Source organism: Penicillium canescens (genome assembly GCF_028828765.1).
Source record: "Penicillium canescens strain IBT 15451 chromosome Unknown utg000007l_segment0_segment0, whole genome shotgun sequence".
NCBI lineage: Eukaryota > Fungi > Ascomycota > Eurotiomycetes > Eurotiales > Aspergillaceae > Penicillium > Penicillium canescens.
The window spans coordinates 1,860,019-1,876,338 of NW_026703969.1; the positions used below are offsets into that span (position 1 = coordinate 1,860,019).

General features: G+C 48.7%; 2 protein-coding genes across 2 annotated transcripts; one reads left to right on the forward strand and one right to left on the reverse strand.

Moving 5' to 3' along the window:
• Positions 1-4,626, forward strand: N7446_010856 (Pfs NACHT and Ankyrin domain protein; the record flags this gene model as incomplete). Its single annotated transcript, XM_058519599.1, has 6 exons — positions 1-392; positions 440-1,023; positions 1,120-1,963; positions 2,018-3,488; positions 3,554-3,884; positions 3,971-4,626. The coding sequence occupies 6 exons, from the start codon at positions 1-3 to the stop codon at positions 4,624-4,626; spliced, it is 4,278 nt and encodes a 1,425-aa protein (XP_058368437.1).
• A 2,907-nt stretch (positions 4,627-7,533) lies between these two features.
• On the reverse strand, positions 7,534-7,866 carry N7446_010857 (uncharacterized protein; the record flags this gene model as incomplete). Its single annotated transcript, XM_058519600.1, has 1 exon — positions 7,534-7,866. The coding sequence occupies one exon, from the start codon at positions 7,864-7,866 to the stop codon at positions 7,534-7,536; it is 333 nt and encodes a 110-aa protein (XP_058368438.1).
• Between the last annotated feature and the right edge of the window lie 8,454 nt (positions 7,867-16,320).

Genomic DNA, 16,320 nt, shown 5'->3' on the forward strand with positions numbered 1-16,320 from the left:
ATGACGTGTCACAGGGAACTTAACAGCCCCGACTCCTACACCGTTGGTTGGATCGCTGCCCTGTTCATCGAACGAGCCGCTGCAGTTGCCATGCTCGAAGAGAAACACGTAGAACCAACTGGTTTTGCGAGACATCCAAACGACAAGAACGTCTACACTTGGGGCCGGATGGGAGAGCACAATATTGTCATTGCCTCTCTTGCAGCCGGCGTTTACGGAACCACCTCGGCCGCTACCACCGCCTCGAGCCTTCTTGCCTCCCTGCCTTCCATCCGAATCGGTCTTCTGGTTGGAATCGGAGGCGGTATCGCTCGGCCAGCCGAGAACCGCGACATCCGTCTCGGCGATGTTGTCGTGAGCCAGCCTGATGGAGCCACGGGCGGAGTGTGCCAGTATGACTTGGTTAAGGCGAAGTCCGGTAACAATCTTGAAAGAAAAGGCTTCCTAGGAACCCCCCTACCGTTCTCCTCAAGGCCCTTTCTAGTATTCAGGCCTATCACGAGCTAGACGAGTCTAGAGTTCCTGATCTCCTACAAAAGATGCTGGAGAACACTCCGAAGATGGCCAAGAGATCTAAGCAAAACCCTGGCTACATTCACCAGGGAGTCGGAAACGACCGCCTCTTTAAGGCGTCATACGAACACGTCTCCGGTCTAGACTGTAGCGGCTGTGACGTAGCCGAAGAAGTTCAACGCGATCCGCGAGACACTATCGATCCCGAGATCCACTACGGCACTATCGCATCCGGTAACACACTTATTAAAGACGCCGCTACCCGCGACCGAATTGTCGCCGATATCGGGGAGGATTGTATCTGTTTTGAGATGGAAGCCGCCGGCCTAATGAACCACTTCCCTTGTCTTATCATACGAGGTATCTGCGACTACGCCGATTCTCACAAGAATGATCGCTGGCAACGCTACGCTGCTGCCACCGCCGCTGCCTATGCTAGGGAGTTCCTCACCTATGTGCCAGCTGCGGAGGTCCAAGAGGCAAAGAAAGTACTCGACATTCTCCAGTCTGGTTAGTACTTCCTACCGTCTAGTGGCCATAGGCTCTAAAAGGCAAATGAGTGAAGTCAGTCAGTACTAGTATTAAGCATTCGCTAACTATAGTTAGTTGAACAGAAAGTAGATGAGATACAACAAAATACTCTTACAACGAACACTATAACTGATTCCATCAAATCTGACTTTCGAGCTGATAAGATACACAGCTGGCTCTCTCCCCCGGATCCGTCTACAAACGCCAACCACGCGAGAAAGCTCCGCCATGAGGGAACAGGCACGTGGCTTCTAGAAAGTCCAGTTTTTCAGGCATGGAATTCCGGGTCACGTCGACACTTATGGCTACGTGGGCTCGCGGGATGTGGTAAGACTGTTCTCAGCGCGACAGTTCTAGATTATCTCGCGAAGGGGGACGACCAAGTTATCCTCAGCTTCTTCTTTCACTTTAACGACACAAAAAAGCAGACCGTTGATAGCATGCTACGGTCATTTGCTTTTCAACTTTACCAGGGGCGGGTTGAATCTACAGTACACCTTAATAGTTTATTCCAAGCGCACCAGGATGGTCGGGACCAACCTACAACGAAGGCCCTCTGGGAAGTTATATGCAAGATACTTACAGGCCAGAAAAAGACCTCTATCGTTATAGACGCTTTGGACGAATCGACAACGAGAAGTGAACTCTTCTTGTGGGTTAAGGATGTAGTGTCTAGACCAGAGTTTGGCCACGTCCAGCTGCTTTGCACTGGGCGGCCAGAATCTGAATTTCTCCATGATATTCCCCCCTTGATTGGCGAACATAGCTGCTTGGAGCTCGACAAGAAAGCTGTCAACGCCGACATATGCTCCTATATCATAGCAAGGCTTGAACAGGACCCCCAGTTTATAAAGAAGAAACTATCTAAGGATCTCGTCCAACATCTTCGCAACAAAGTCGGAGACGAGGCCGAGGGGATGTAAGTTTGTCCCGAGTCGGATATAGTGCAAAGCCCTACCTAACATCCAACAAGGTTCAGATGGGCAGCATGTCAATTAGACAGCCTTGCCAGATGCCCAAGTCCCAAGGCCATCAAAACCGCTCTCGAGCAGTTACCTCGAGGCCTGTATGAGACGTACGACCGGATGTTGGAGAACATACCAGAAGATCTCAAGAGTAATGCCATACGTCTCTTACAATTTCTCGTCTATACTAAGCGGCCTTTGACGCTACCGGAGGCAGTGGAGATAATTGCTACTGAGGTTGGGGAGGACCTGCCACGTTTTGACACAGAAGGGAGAGTATTTGGCGACGCCGAAGTTCTGCAGCACTGTCCTAGCTTGGTTTCAATCGTTCATGTCAAAGAATACCGCCGCAAGACGAGAAAGGAGCTCCACCTTGCCCACTTCTCAGTCAGGGAGTTTCTTGCATGCCAAGACAAGTTTGACCGCTCAAGGGTCAGCATAGTCATCACGATGACATGTTTGACTTACCTTACAGACATCAAAGGCAACAACAGCGAGATTAGGCGGGAATATCCGATGGCACGATATGCCGCTGAGGTCTGGATGGACCATGCTGCTTCTTCTGAGATATCAGATAAAATTGTTGCACGAACAGCCAAATTCCTTCAAGACGAGACGACCTTCCAGCGATGGTGTCGGCTATACCAGGCTGACATGCCAGATAAGGATAGACCCGGCGCTCCGCGAGGATCCAGACTCTACTATGCTTGCCTGGGCGGACTGAGAGTGACCCTGATGGAAATTCTCCACAAGGGAGCTGACGTCAACGCCCAAGGTGGTGAATACGACAACCCTCTCCAGGCTGCGTCATACAAAGGCTATAAAGAGATTGTGCGACTGCTGCTAGACAAGGGAGCGGATGTCAATACTCAGGGCGGCTACTACGGTAACGCTCTCCAGGGTGCCTCTGTAAACGGCCACGAAGAGATTGTGCGACTACTGCTAGATAAGGGAGCCGATGTCAACGCTCAGGGCGGCTACTACGATAACGCTCTCCAGGGTGCCTCGCTATTCGGTTACAACAGGATTGTGCAATACCTCCTAGGTAACGGAGCCAATATTAATGCTTGGAGTACCTCCTATGGCAGCGCTCTTTGTACTGCCGCAGATAGCGGTCACGAGGAGATTGTGCAACTGCTGCTAGACAAAGGAGCTGACGTTAACTCTCAGGGCGGTAGACATGGCAATGCTCTATCCGCTGCGTCCTGCCAAGGCCACCAAGAAATTGTGCGACTACTACTAGAGAAAGGAGCCGACATTAACTCTCTAGGCGACTACGGCGGTAAAGCTCTCTATGGTGCCTCAGATAACGGTCACGAAGAGATTATACAGCTGCTGCTAGACAAAGGAGCTGACGTTAACGCCCAGAGCAGCATCTATGGTAATGCTCTATCCGCTGCGTCATACCGAAGCCACTCAGAGATTGTGCGACTGCTACTAGATAAGGGAGCCGATGTGAATGCTCAGGGGGGCACTATGGTAATGCTCTATCCGCTGCGTCAGGCCAAGGCCACTCAGAGATTGTGCGACTGCTACTAGATAAGGGAGCCGACATCAACGCTCAGAGCGGCTGGCACGGTACCGCTTTCCAAGCTGCTTTACAGGGAGGCAACCAAACAACCGTACAACTACTACTAGATAATGGAGCCGATGTTCACGCGCAGGGCGGCTTTTGTATGAACTCTCTCCAGGCTGCGTCATGCCAAAGCTACAAAGAGATTGTGCAACTGCTGCTAGACAAAGGAGCCGATGTGAATGCTCAGGGCGGCCACTTTGGTAATGCTCTATCCGCTGCGTCATACTATGGTCAACAAGAGATTGTGCAACTGCTGCTAGATAAAGGAGCCGATGTGAATGCTCAGGGGGGCCACCATGGTAATGCTCTATCCGCTGCGTCATACCGAGGTCAACAAGAGATTGTACGACTCCTGCTAGATAAGGAAGCCGATGTGAATGCTCAGGGGGGCACTATGGTAGTGGTCTATCCGCTGCGTCATGGAAAGGACACCTAGAGATTGTGCGACTGCTGCTAGACAAAGGGGCCGATGTTGACGCTCAGGGCGGCAGGTACAATCCTCTCCAGGCTGCGTCATATACAGGCTATAAAGAGATTGTGCGACTGCTGCTAGACAAGGAAGCCGACGTCAACGCTCAGTGCGGCAAGTACGATAATGCTCTATACGCTGCGTCATCTGAAGGCCACGAAGACATTGTGCAACTGCTGCTAGATAAAGGAGCCGATGTGAATGCTCAGGGGGGCCACCATGGTAATGCTCTATCCGCTGCGTCATACCGAGGTCAACAAGAGATTGTGCGACTACTGCTAGATAAGGGAGCCGATGTCAACGCTCAGGGCGGCTTCTACGATAACGCCCTCCAGGGTGCCTCTGCACGCGGCCACGAAGAAATTGCGCAACTACTGCTAGACAAGGGAGCTAACGCCAATATCCAAGGCGGCCCCTCCGGCAACCTTTTCAAGGCTGCGTTAGAAAATGGCCACGATGATACTGCGCAACTCCTCCAACAGAGGATCCCCGATGCATCGTCTCGAAAGCGGTCGGGCTCTACTGTTTTAAGCGACCGAGCGAAGAAGCCCTGTGGGCTCAGAAGTTTTTGATCCTCCAGACAGAGCCACTGTCGGAAAAGCGATAGGTGAGCGCCTCGATTGCTGTGGCGCATGGCTGTGGCTTGACGTGGCTCGGAAATCCTGATGTTCAACATGAGACGATACAGCGCAAGCAGAAGGGAGTGACGGGCTTCACACCCCGTTGCACAGTGTGCAAAGATGGTCATACCACACGGAGCAACTCCTGCCACGCAAGGAGGAAGGAGATACAAAGAAAAGTCCGCAGCATCTAGTGGCACGTCTCACTGAAGGAAATCATCGCGCGACAGGAACAGCATAACATTCGGATTGCGTGGGACAAAATAGATTTTAACAGCCAAGGGCGAGATCCTCAGTTCCATCCTTTTAATGTACTCTTCTCGGCTTCTTTGTCAACTGCGCTTGATTCTAAGCAAGCGAAAAAGAACACAGGCTTCGATTGAAGAAATATTGTAAAAGGTAATGGCGTATAAACCCTGAAACGATCCACAATGTAAGCCTAGAAATTATTTCATCTTCCTTCACGACAGAGTCAAGAAAGTTATTTAATTAGTGAATAACTGGTCCAACACCAAGTCCAGTCTCCCCTAAGTGAGCTTATGGTGGGAATTCGTCGATTAGATGAGGTTCAAAATCCTTTAAATCTACTTCATTTGATTCTAACCGGAGTGGACATTTTCGGCGTCATTCTCACAGGTCCTCATATTCTAGTTGTTATGTTGAAGAATCAATGATCTACAGCCGGATGGATGGATGGATGATTTCATTTACGCTGACCCCTCGCTAAGTTGGATTCTAAACCATAACCCACTAGGCTGGGTACGGATTCGTATTTTGGTATAGTTGGGAAATCAACTTAGCGAGGGGTCAGCGTAAATGAAATCATCCATCCATCCATCCGACTGTACTGTACCACGTTAGAGGGAGTTTCTCTGCTTTAGCCCTCGCCCACCTCTTAGTAGTTTACGGAATTCATACTGTAGTGGTTCTTGGATCATCTTGCCCCTGTAGAGTTCCACCGCACGACCCATGTGCATTCGGAAGCGTAACCACAGTTCCCAAAGAACGATAAGGCCCCGTGAACGGACAGGTGTGGCTCCAGGATCCAAGGTAGAGAGCCCAGGAACGATTGTGAGGGTCTCACGTATACGTAGATGAGGACAGCGTCTTCCGGATGAATAATCAATATTAAGAAAAGCTATAACGTAATTCATTACCGAGCGATCCCCAAAACACATAGTAAATGCAATATTTTACAACCATATATTTCAACAACCGCGTTATTGTGTGATTTCACTCTCGTTATATAGCTGTTGATAAGGATTTTTAATCCTATATATGAATTTTAAGAACACCAAAATGCTACAATATCATGGTATTGAAAATTACGTTGCTCAAAGCCAGAAATATATATAACGCAATCACGAAGTCACAAATATTTTCCAAACTCCCTAGAGAAGCTGGATGTCAACCAAAAAGCATTAAGCTATTAGAAAAACACCATATAGACTACCGTTGGTTGAAATATCATGTTGTAATCAATCGCGTTTACTATGTGTTTTGGAGATGGCCACTCGGTGGTGGTGGCCGCTCGGTAGTGAATTACGTTACATTGTAGAGGTGGCAGCATGTCTACCTACATAGACCCTCTACCTTGCATCCCCTTCGATCCTCATCCGCATCCTTCACGGGGCACAGCCAGTTCCGCAAGTCAATACCAGTTTGCACCTTAAGCCTACTTCCATAGCGGCCTTGAAGACTCCATCCTCGATAGCCATCTTCAAAATCCTATTCTCTCAGTAGACCGACACGCGCGTCCGTCCTCTCGAGCCATATAGAAAGTGTCGTATCTGCAGTCCGCCCACCCAGTCTTCCGTCGCTTCCATTATATGCTGCGCCCCACGGATTGTCAAATCCATTTCGCGCTACCTTGTAAGATCTCTCTGACAAGGCCGATCGTGTCTCGCATGAGTTTGTCCAGTTGCATCCTCTCTGTACCCAGAACAGCCAAGCAACACAGTGTTGTACCTCCTACTAGCCGAAGTACCTCGTCGTTCTCTGTGTGGATTTAAGCATGCTGGGTCGTGCCGTGTCGTTCGTGGTTTTGCTTTTGACTCTGTCGTTTGTGTATCCTCAGACCCAGCGATAATACCCTCCTTTCAACAGAGCAGCCCGAGAGCACCCCAAGGGTGTCCTATCCTACGACCCTAGTGTCCACTGATTGTAGGATCGGTTTCGCAGTCGTGTGTCGGGTGGTTTTCAAAGTGTTCCCTTGTCGCCTGTGCGTGGGGTCAGGGCCCCTGACCCCTGAGCTCTCGCTCCCGCCGTAGCCCTAGCCAGCGGACAGTGCTGGCCAGTGGTGACTCTTCTTAGCTCTGCGAATACATCCCAGGCAAGGCATTCACAGGTTCCCAGCCGGCACCACGGGGAGGTGAGAGTCGTCGCCAGCCCCATGGGTGTACAGTAGTATTCAAAATCAGATTTACCTCTACACTCTTCGGCTTCCATTCACGAACCCTGGCTTGAAACACGCTAGTCTAATTTTAGCCATTCCCTAGCAATCCCTGTTAGACCGTATTGTACTGGTGACGCGCGCTGTCGCACGCTGTGGCCCTGAAACGAAAAAGAAATAAAAAGTGAAGCGTAGTTGCGTGATGACGTGGAAGTTGAACGTTTAGTTGTGATAAGGTACCGAAAAGGTACACACGTAAGTACGCTAGGACCAGCCAATTTATCGTGCGGCATTAGGTGTAATGATTGGACAAGTGTGGATGGAGAAAAATATATCCCTAAACTCAAAATGAAAGAAGATAAGTTATGATTATCACTGGATATTTTGACTGCGGCTACAATGGAAACAACGTAAAATACAAGATAAAAACCGACCATAGACAGTCTGGCAGTTGACACGACATAAGATCATAAAGGTGAATCCAATTTTGAGAATTTACGACTTCTCTTGGGTCGACGGCCCGGGAGGATTGTGTCAGCCGCCGAACCGTCTTCCAGGCGAGTCAGTTGGTCAGCAGTTGTATCCTTCTCGATGGATTCATCATAAAGTTCAGACTCTATTTGAATGAGAGCCTCACTAGAGACACTGGTCTGCATATCGTCGTCTTGTGGTTGAGAATCAGAGCTGGATGTCAGCGTCCGAGGTCTCTTTATGGGAGTTGTTGGGTTGGCACGTCTGTTCCATCTATCTGCTTGTTTCTGCTTTCCCACCGACGAGGTAGGAGTTGCTGGAGCTGTCATAATGGAGCTGAGATTGGGAATAAAATAAACGTCATCCACACCAATTGCGAGCTGAGGCGTGTTGGTAGTGATACCGAAAATTCTCCCCGTGATAAATATGCGGGATTGCCTGGAAAGAACAGGAAATTTTGCCCAACGGTTTCCGTTCCTGAAGTAAACGGAAACTGTAAATGTCACAGTCGCCTTGTTGGAGAGGTCGTAGACATTAGTCTCGAGGTCGTAATGCAACAGAGTAGATCCGTTGTTTAACTGTCCCCCTCCACTTCGGACTATTCCCAGTAAACTAACTGTAGGGAGAGCAGCCTCTGGGCAGTGCATATTGTACGTATGAGATTCGGAGTGATCGCCCGGGTGGCTAAGGAAGTCTTCAGCGGTGAGGAAATAAGCGTGGCTCTATGATTTGTATCTTACCAGTCAACTTCATGGGCGTGTAAAATCAGATGTAGAGCCCCATCTGGGTTGACATAAGCTAAGAATGAGCCCCAAGCATAGATGAATTTGTTGGGTTCGTAGGATTGAGGGTTACTCGACGAGGCGAAGAAATGTATAGTAGCCGGAAGCTCGTTCAATTCAACATCGTCCGAGTAGAGATTCGTTTGAAACGGAAGATGTAAAGACACCTCAATTTGTAGAGCAAGCCCCTGCTCTGGTCGAGACGGGTCAGGTCCCACGCTGTCTATGAAGTCTCTTAAGTGGAGAATAGCTGGGGAGTTAATCTGAGATGGCATGAGGACGATGAATTAAACGCAGACGGTGTCAGCGAGAACTAAAGATTTGTGGGCAATGCGGAGGTTCAATACAAGACGTTCATGGATAGAGGAACTATACGTGTCGAGAGCACGACGTAGGACATCAATTTAATACAAGCTTCTGGAGAAGTGGCAGGACTATAGTATTTTAGTATTATCTTCTCGGATTATATATACTAGACAAGAAAAGTATGTGAAGAAGAAGCGCAGGGCCGTTGTCATAGTATGAGTGGCAAGGCGAGAAAGGTAGTACTGACATATTTAGTGACTGTGTAAGCTTTAAGTTAGCCTTATTTGGGTAGTAATGCACAAGTAGTAAACTTTACTCGACTGAAATGGGTTTAAGACGCGTAAGTGGAAGGGAGTCATGATGTCGACGGTGTTGTGTTAATTAATTTAACCACTACAACAAATCACACGCGCACAAGGACTTCAAGAAGTATTTAAATATTATATATACGAGGGATCATTACTAGAGGAATTACTAATCTTACCCCTACAAGAGAAGATTGTTAGGGAAGCTAGCACATATGGACTGTTAATGTATGTGATACGAAGCTAGCTTTTCTCCTTCAAGAGGTAATAATAAACGACGTCGGGTATAGCGGGATTAGTGACAGCTATGGCTAGACAGGTCGTATAGCTTGGTTACAGTTGCGGAAAACAACAACCTGAATCCGATAGGAGCGATTTAAGCCATAAAGTTTGAAATTCTATCCAAGCCCGTACATAACTCTAAAGACTACCCTGGGTCATGCAGTTTTCCGAAGTATGCGAGTGATCAGAATTTGCAGGCAAAAATCTAATGAAGTTAAAGCAAGGAAGCCAGTCATCGCAGAATATATGAAATTCTATTGATGGAGAATACCGTTATATGTTAGCAGTTTCCTGCCAAGCAGTAATTGTCTCTTTTTCGCGTTCTTGAAGTCTTTCCATTTCAGTTAGTAGCCGAGGATCGGGTCCGAATCGGAGGTCATGCATATCGAGTTTCTGCAGGAGATGAAGTCCATCAGAGGATCGAAGGCGGGATAGCTGTACATACATCGAGCAATATTTTCGGTGATGATCTTGTCCCCGCATGGTGGGGTCATCTTTGAGGTCGAGGATCGCAGCTGAAAGTGTCGAGCCTTGCACTTTGTAGTCGGTGAGGCAGAAGGCTGGGCACATAGGAACCTGCTTCCTTCTGACTGAATGGCTTTTTATGGTGATAGATCGTTCTAATGAAAATATTGGCATTGCTGAAGGTTCAAGGTCTTGAAATACGGTTGCCTTCGATCTGTTCGGTTTAAATATAACGCAAGACGGTGGTTTAGTGCACATGATATAGAGGTCGTCGACTTGAAAGAATTCAGCTAGTGGTGAGGTGTGAGGTGGTTATGTACCTCATTGTTTATAAGGAAAGATGAACCCACCTGTGGGATCGACCACGATGCCTATTGCAGCCCCTGATGCCCCATTAACTAGGCCCAGAGGGGTACAGATATTGGTCAGTATGACGGCTGGCATGTTCTGGGTGTATAGGAAGAGGCCTGGGAAAGGGATCTTGGTGCCTTGGTCCGGTTGCTGGAGCAAGTCGTCTGCATGGAGTCGTAGGTTCGTTGGGCCAGTGGACTTGGTACGCTTATGAAGCGCCGGGAAGATATAGATGTTCTGGCATCGGGTCCGGGCAAACTCTGTTAATCGAACGCGGTTCACCTGATGCCGCAGAGAGTTCAACTTAACTACGGTGGTGACATTTTCAAGTTGAGGGCTGACTAGGGACGTGACGGTTTTGCTGTTAAGAAACGATCGATCGGTTTCCGTTAAACCCCCTGTCCTAGCTCGTGATACCAGATCGCGGAATACAATATCTTCTCCTTCCTGCCTCATTTGCTCATCCAGAATGATTACCTCTTTGAACTGATGCCATAGTAGCCGACCGTTTTCATCCTCATTTATACCTCTTCTTGGTTCCCTCCACAGTGCCGGGCCCAGAACAGGTGGAAACTGGAAAAAGTCACCAATAAAGATGACAACAGGAAGGCCACCGAAAAGATCAGGGGAGGATCTGTCAAGGGATTTGACGATCTTGCATTGATTATCAATCACGCTGATCATGCGTAGATCCATCATGCTGACTTCGTCCACAATCATGATAGTCTTCCGAGACCAAAGCCGTCTCACTCTGGATCTCATTCCGGTTTCACGCGAACGGTCGATAGAAATCCCCAAAGATGTATGGTACGTATTACCGCCGATGTTATCAGCGGCCGCACCCGTCGGCGCCATAAGGACCACTTCGTCTTTTCGTCCGATAAGGTTCATCCCAGCGACAATTGCCTTGACAATCTGGCTCTTACCCGTGCCGCCTTCTCCTCCAATATAGAGGAGAGTTTGCTTGCGCAGCGACGAATCATAAGGGTGGTCCACCCAGGCTAAAGCTTCACACAGCACCCTCTCCACTGCCATCCGTTGTTTCCGATTTAGGGGGATCTCTTGGTTGATCAGGGACGCAAGAGAGGAACCAGTAGGATTCTGGCCTACTCGAGATTGGAGATCATCCGTAGCAGGGATAGTGTCTGCGTTAGCTAGCAAAGGATGGAGGATGCCATCTTCAATGTGGATATCAAAGTCGTCAAATGCAAAGCCAAAAGTCCTAGCATTATCATCCGTGCTCTCTTCAGGGCTAGGATTGACGCGACATCTAAGTTCAAACTCCCACCTTTGCAAAGTATATAGTGGGAGGAACCTCAACCCAGAAGATTCATATGCAGGAGTGTTGAAAATATCGAGCGGCTGGAGCGTCTGTAGTGACAAGCTTCGCGTTCGTTCTATTGCGCGGAACAAGGGAGGGATCCGCCGGCCAGTGATTAACGTCTCTTGATACCACGCTTTGGCGATGGAGTGGTAGGCAGCGATTAATGTCTCCGCATTGAAATTCTCATCCTGTATGTGGAACAATTCTTCGGTCTCTTCGCTGTCAGAATCAAAATTTGCAGGCCCATCCTCTTTAGCATCATGAAGCGAGTCAGCAGCGCCGTTTGCAGACTTCCACATATTTGCATCAGCCTGGCAGTCTTCCTTGGACTTTCGCAGTAATTCGATATTTCTTGCAAAAGCTCTGTTGTGAAATGCGAGGGATGGTTCAACAGCCGCCCATATTGTAACATAAGCGTCCATCCTTGTCGCATACCGCCGGAAGAGGTTACTCAATTGATCCCATGGAACAAAGAGCCCCAATAATATCTCTGACACGTCGTTCATTATAGCAGTTGTTTTTGGATGACCTCCTGCGACCGCGTCTTCTGCAGCCTGGAATTCGGTTAGCTGTCCACTAAAAGTCACGGTGGCCAGTTGGGATGGAGTACGCGCTAGGCGCTGTACGTGCGTGGCATATCTCGGGTGCTTTGGGTCGAAGTCCACGTCGTCAGAAATAGCAGCGCCTACATGCTTTATCTTGATAAGCATGCAGTATTCGAATAATGCGAGAGAAGCCAAGAGCGGCCCACGCCATTTATAATTGTCAAAGATGCTTACGGGGGCGGTGTCGCCAGTTTCGTAGGTGCAAGGTTCTTCTGCGACAGGATCAGAAGATGGACTGCTTTGATGGGGATCTGGCAGAATAATCGCCCGGATATAGCGCCTTAGCCACCAGAGGTTGATTCGGATGAAGTTGTAGTTGATCGTGTAATAGGTTGGCAGTTGAAGTAAGACGCTGGCAACCTGCACACCACTGATTTCTCGGTCATGAGAGAGCGCATTAAAGCAGCGGAGTGCAAAATTATTGACACCCTTTTCTCGAAGTCGGAGGTCTGTCGCTGTTGGTGGCTCAGCAACCTTTGCCTTCTCAATAGACTGCTTCAACAAGGCCGCCTTAGCCACTATCTGCCATGGAGAGACGTCATCTTTCGTGGCGTAGTTGGTGATGTAATAGATCAGTGACAAAGTCTTTGAGACTGTTGGAATCCAAGAGATGTCGTGATTAGAACGGACACAACTAGCAATAGCGGGATTCCATGGGTTTATCCAGGCATGGTTCCGAGCGAGGTGAATCAGTCCACACTCATCGATCTTAGAGACAGGAACCAGATCTCGAGGCATGCCAAAGCGACAAGTATTCTTTCTGGGTCCCCTTTGGCAGTATTTGAAGCATGTGGCGAGATGGTGTTTTGAATGAACCTGCGTTTTACGAGCGACACAATTGCTGTCATACGATAGTCGAAGATGAAAGTCGTCATCGGATTCAAAAGCTTTGGCCGACGGCGGCGTGCTGGGAATGTTCACTTCAGGGTCATGTAAAATACTCTCATCAATGCCTTGCATAATGATTGATTCTAGGTAGCGAATCATACGAGTTGCGAAGTTGGTATCGTGCAGGAGCCGATCACGCAAAGTTGTGAAAGCTAAGTTCCCTCCCGCCCACGCTAATCCGTGGACATGTAGCATACCTCGGCCGTTTGTCTCGACAACCGCAAAATGATTCGAGAGTTCACCAAGGATACCGATCTGGCCCGTATTGGTAGCAAAAAGACCTTCTAAAACAGCTCTGCAGACGTGATGGAAGAACTCTGCAACTGCTGCAGGATTAGAAGTAGCAGCTGCTTCACGTATAGCGGCATTGGTTGTGGCGAGGTTATCCCCAGAGTACTCTATACCGGTCAGGATCAGGACGAGGGGGTTTCGTAGGTCGGAGGGGTTAATAGTGATCCAAAAAGCGGGCATGCCATAGCGGGTAATTAGCCCTCGAATTTCAGAGCGCAATCTGAGTTTCTGAGCAAAGGATCCTGGGACCTACATGCCGATCGCCACGATATTTCGTAGCAGTTGTCGGATGATCGGTTCTTCAATTTTATGGCCGATTGCGACAGTCTCTGCTGCTTTTTGGAGTTGGGTCACTGTCAGAGAGCCGATATCCTTGGTTACAGAGTGCCAATTCTGGCGTTTGATGAGGAACGCGTTGCCTATCGACGACTTCCGAAGTTGGATCACATCATATAACAAGTACATGAAGGTTTTATGGCGAGCGAATCTACATGTATTAGTAAAGTCGTACTATCATTTATAGAGGGAAGGCACCTTCTACTATGGTGGCTCAAAGCCCACTCGGCAAACGCTCCAAGAGACACAGGGATAGCTCGCTCGTCGAGATGACCGCCGATCCTGGTGGGGAACAAGGTTGGGAAAGCGGCGGTAAAATAATAGGGATCTGACCAGTGATCCACCAGGGTGGCCTGTCCATGGATTGTGTAAGAGATAACAGGTATCTTTCCAATTGGTTTTTTCGCCAAAGTGACCTCACTTAATGTCAGCGGTCTGTTTGTGATAACGCTGAACAACGCGTCCAGCACCCGAAGGTTAGGGTCTTGACGTTCTCCATTAATGTCTGTGGAGACAGAGCCAGTGATAAAAGGCTCGCCGTGGTTCACATCACACGCGCTATCTTGGGCCGCCTGAAGGTCGTTCTCGTAGTTTCCCGTCTGCAGGGCTACCGTGTACCCTTCGCGCTCATGGTGATCTAGTTCGTCGAGACAGATAATGCTATCCCGCAGCTGTGGTGGGATGAAGTCATCGCTCCAGTCGTCGATCATAGGCTGGTTAATGATGAGGCCGTGGTAGAGGGCGTTATATTGAACAAGGTATTGCAAGGCGGCCAGAACTTTCGCCTTCCGAACGAGAAGGAATGGACTGAGGTCTGAATCTTTGGGGGTCGAGCACCCAACCAGAACACCTTGATCAAGCTATGTAGCGTTAACTCCGGGCTTGGCAGGATGTCCAGCAGAGGTCCCGGGTCTTGCGGAATAACAATAAAATGATCCCGTAGAGCGTGATAGTTAACAGAAGAGTGACGGCCTCCCGGTCGCAGTTTCAGAACAACACCAAGAGGATGGCACTTTGCAATAAGGCATTCTTCCGTCAGAGTGAGGCCTTCTAGAGCAGACGGATAGCCTTGGCATAGAGTCACATTCACCATATTCTTGGCCGAAAACTTTGGGATCATGTGTCGAATAAGTGAAGCATGACATAACGAACAGAGATCCCAAATGTTATTATGACGGCCGCAGGTATCAAGAGTTCCCTTCAATGGCAGAAGTAAAGGATCCTCGTTTTCCATCCGATAAACATTAGAGCCGGGCACAAGTTTTCCGCATGAGGAACAGACACATCTCTTGCTAGCTTCAGAAATAATATCCTCGTATCTAGCTACGGACGCTCGTATATGTGAGCTAGATATCTCTGCGGGAAATGCGTCAGAAGCCACGGCCCGAGTCTCCAGCTCGTCGCGCAGGAAATCCAGCGCTCGATTCAAACTGTCCTGGAACGTCCGTATGTCCAGCGTTCTTTGCTTTTTGACCGCGGGGCGCAATAAAGTCGAATACCGTCTTTTCTCTATAGCAGGTAGAGATGGCTGTGAGAGGAGCGACTGTTGCATAGGACCCGTAGGAAGTTGAACTCCTTGCGTTCTCTCCTCAGTTCTTGGGTCTAACTGAGCAGGGGCTATATAACGATCAGCGTTTAGAAGATCGAATGACGGTCGGAGAGCCAACTTTCAAGTACGGATTCTCCAGTATTGCGAGGACACTGAAAGGAGTTAACGAAGGGGTTAAATGTAGCTGTACGTAAGCGGCCATAATCAACTGGTGCTTGCACAACGGTTGATCTTCTAGACCGGCAATCGAAACAACGAATCACCCCAGTCCGAGCTGGGAAAGAGGTTCCACAGTCATAACAAGAATGAACATTGAGAAGAAGAGGCTGGGAAGATAGCTGAGTTTGACAAAGCGCACAGCGAAGATCGTGCGAATTTGCAGGAATCGGAACACTGCAACCTAAGCAGGGACAGGTTTCAACTAGAGGTGGTAAAGACGCTAATCGACAGGCAGGGCACCGCGGTGGTTCGATAATTGTAGATAAACGAACCTGGCGACCACAGTCACGACAAGATCGACGAGCTAACATGCTACGTGTAGTTGGAGAACCTGGTCACTATAAGTGAAGCTGGTTAAGCCCGGGTAGCAGACTGAGAATCGTTAATAGACGATATATTACGTGAAGGGGCCACTTTGCACAGAACAAAAGCAGTACTTAGCAGAAGGATATATAGGAACAAAATCCCACAAAAAGATAACCCAGGAAATTTTTCTAGGTGGTAATAGTCGAAGATATCGGGCCCAGTGGGAAGGAAAGGAGCTATGGCAGCACGGTCATAGCGTGATTAAAGTTACGGAAGACAGCAGCCGAAGCAGATTGGAAGTGTTTGAACCATAGTAGCGTAAACAATGGAATGAGTGAAACTATAAAGCTACGTAACTACAACCGATGTTCTGGCAGTGCTCGGAGTGTGCTGTCGCAGGTTAATGAAGCAAGGCGTGGGAATAAGCTATAAAATAGAAAAGAGCCAAGCACTGAATGCAAACGTGGATAGTAGACTAGACGAAGCACAAGAGGCATAAAAGCGCGGATAAAAGCGCGGAGAAGCGAAGGCTAAGCCCAATGAGGACTCCACAAATCACCGAGGCAAAGCGTGAAAGTAAATAGCAGTATTTTAGTCCAATGAGAGAACTATGTAACCGAGGACAAGCCAGTCATGGATGGGAACGTACAGAGAAGTGCAGAATGAAGCCCTAGAACCCTAATGGCTGGAATGGCTAAGACGGATGGAGAAGTAGATAGTGGCCAGGAGCCAACAAGAACGCGTCTTGGCGGCCGAAATCGACGAATTGAACGG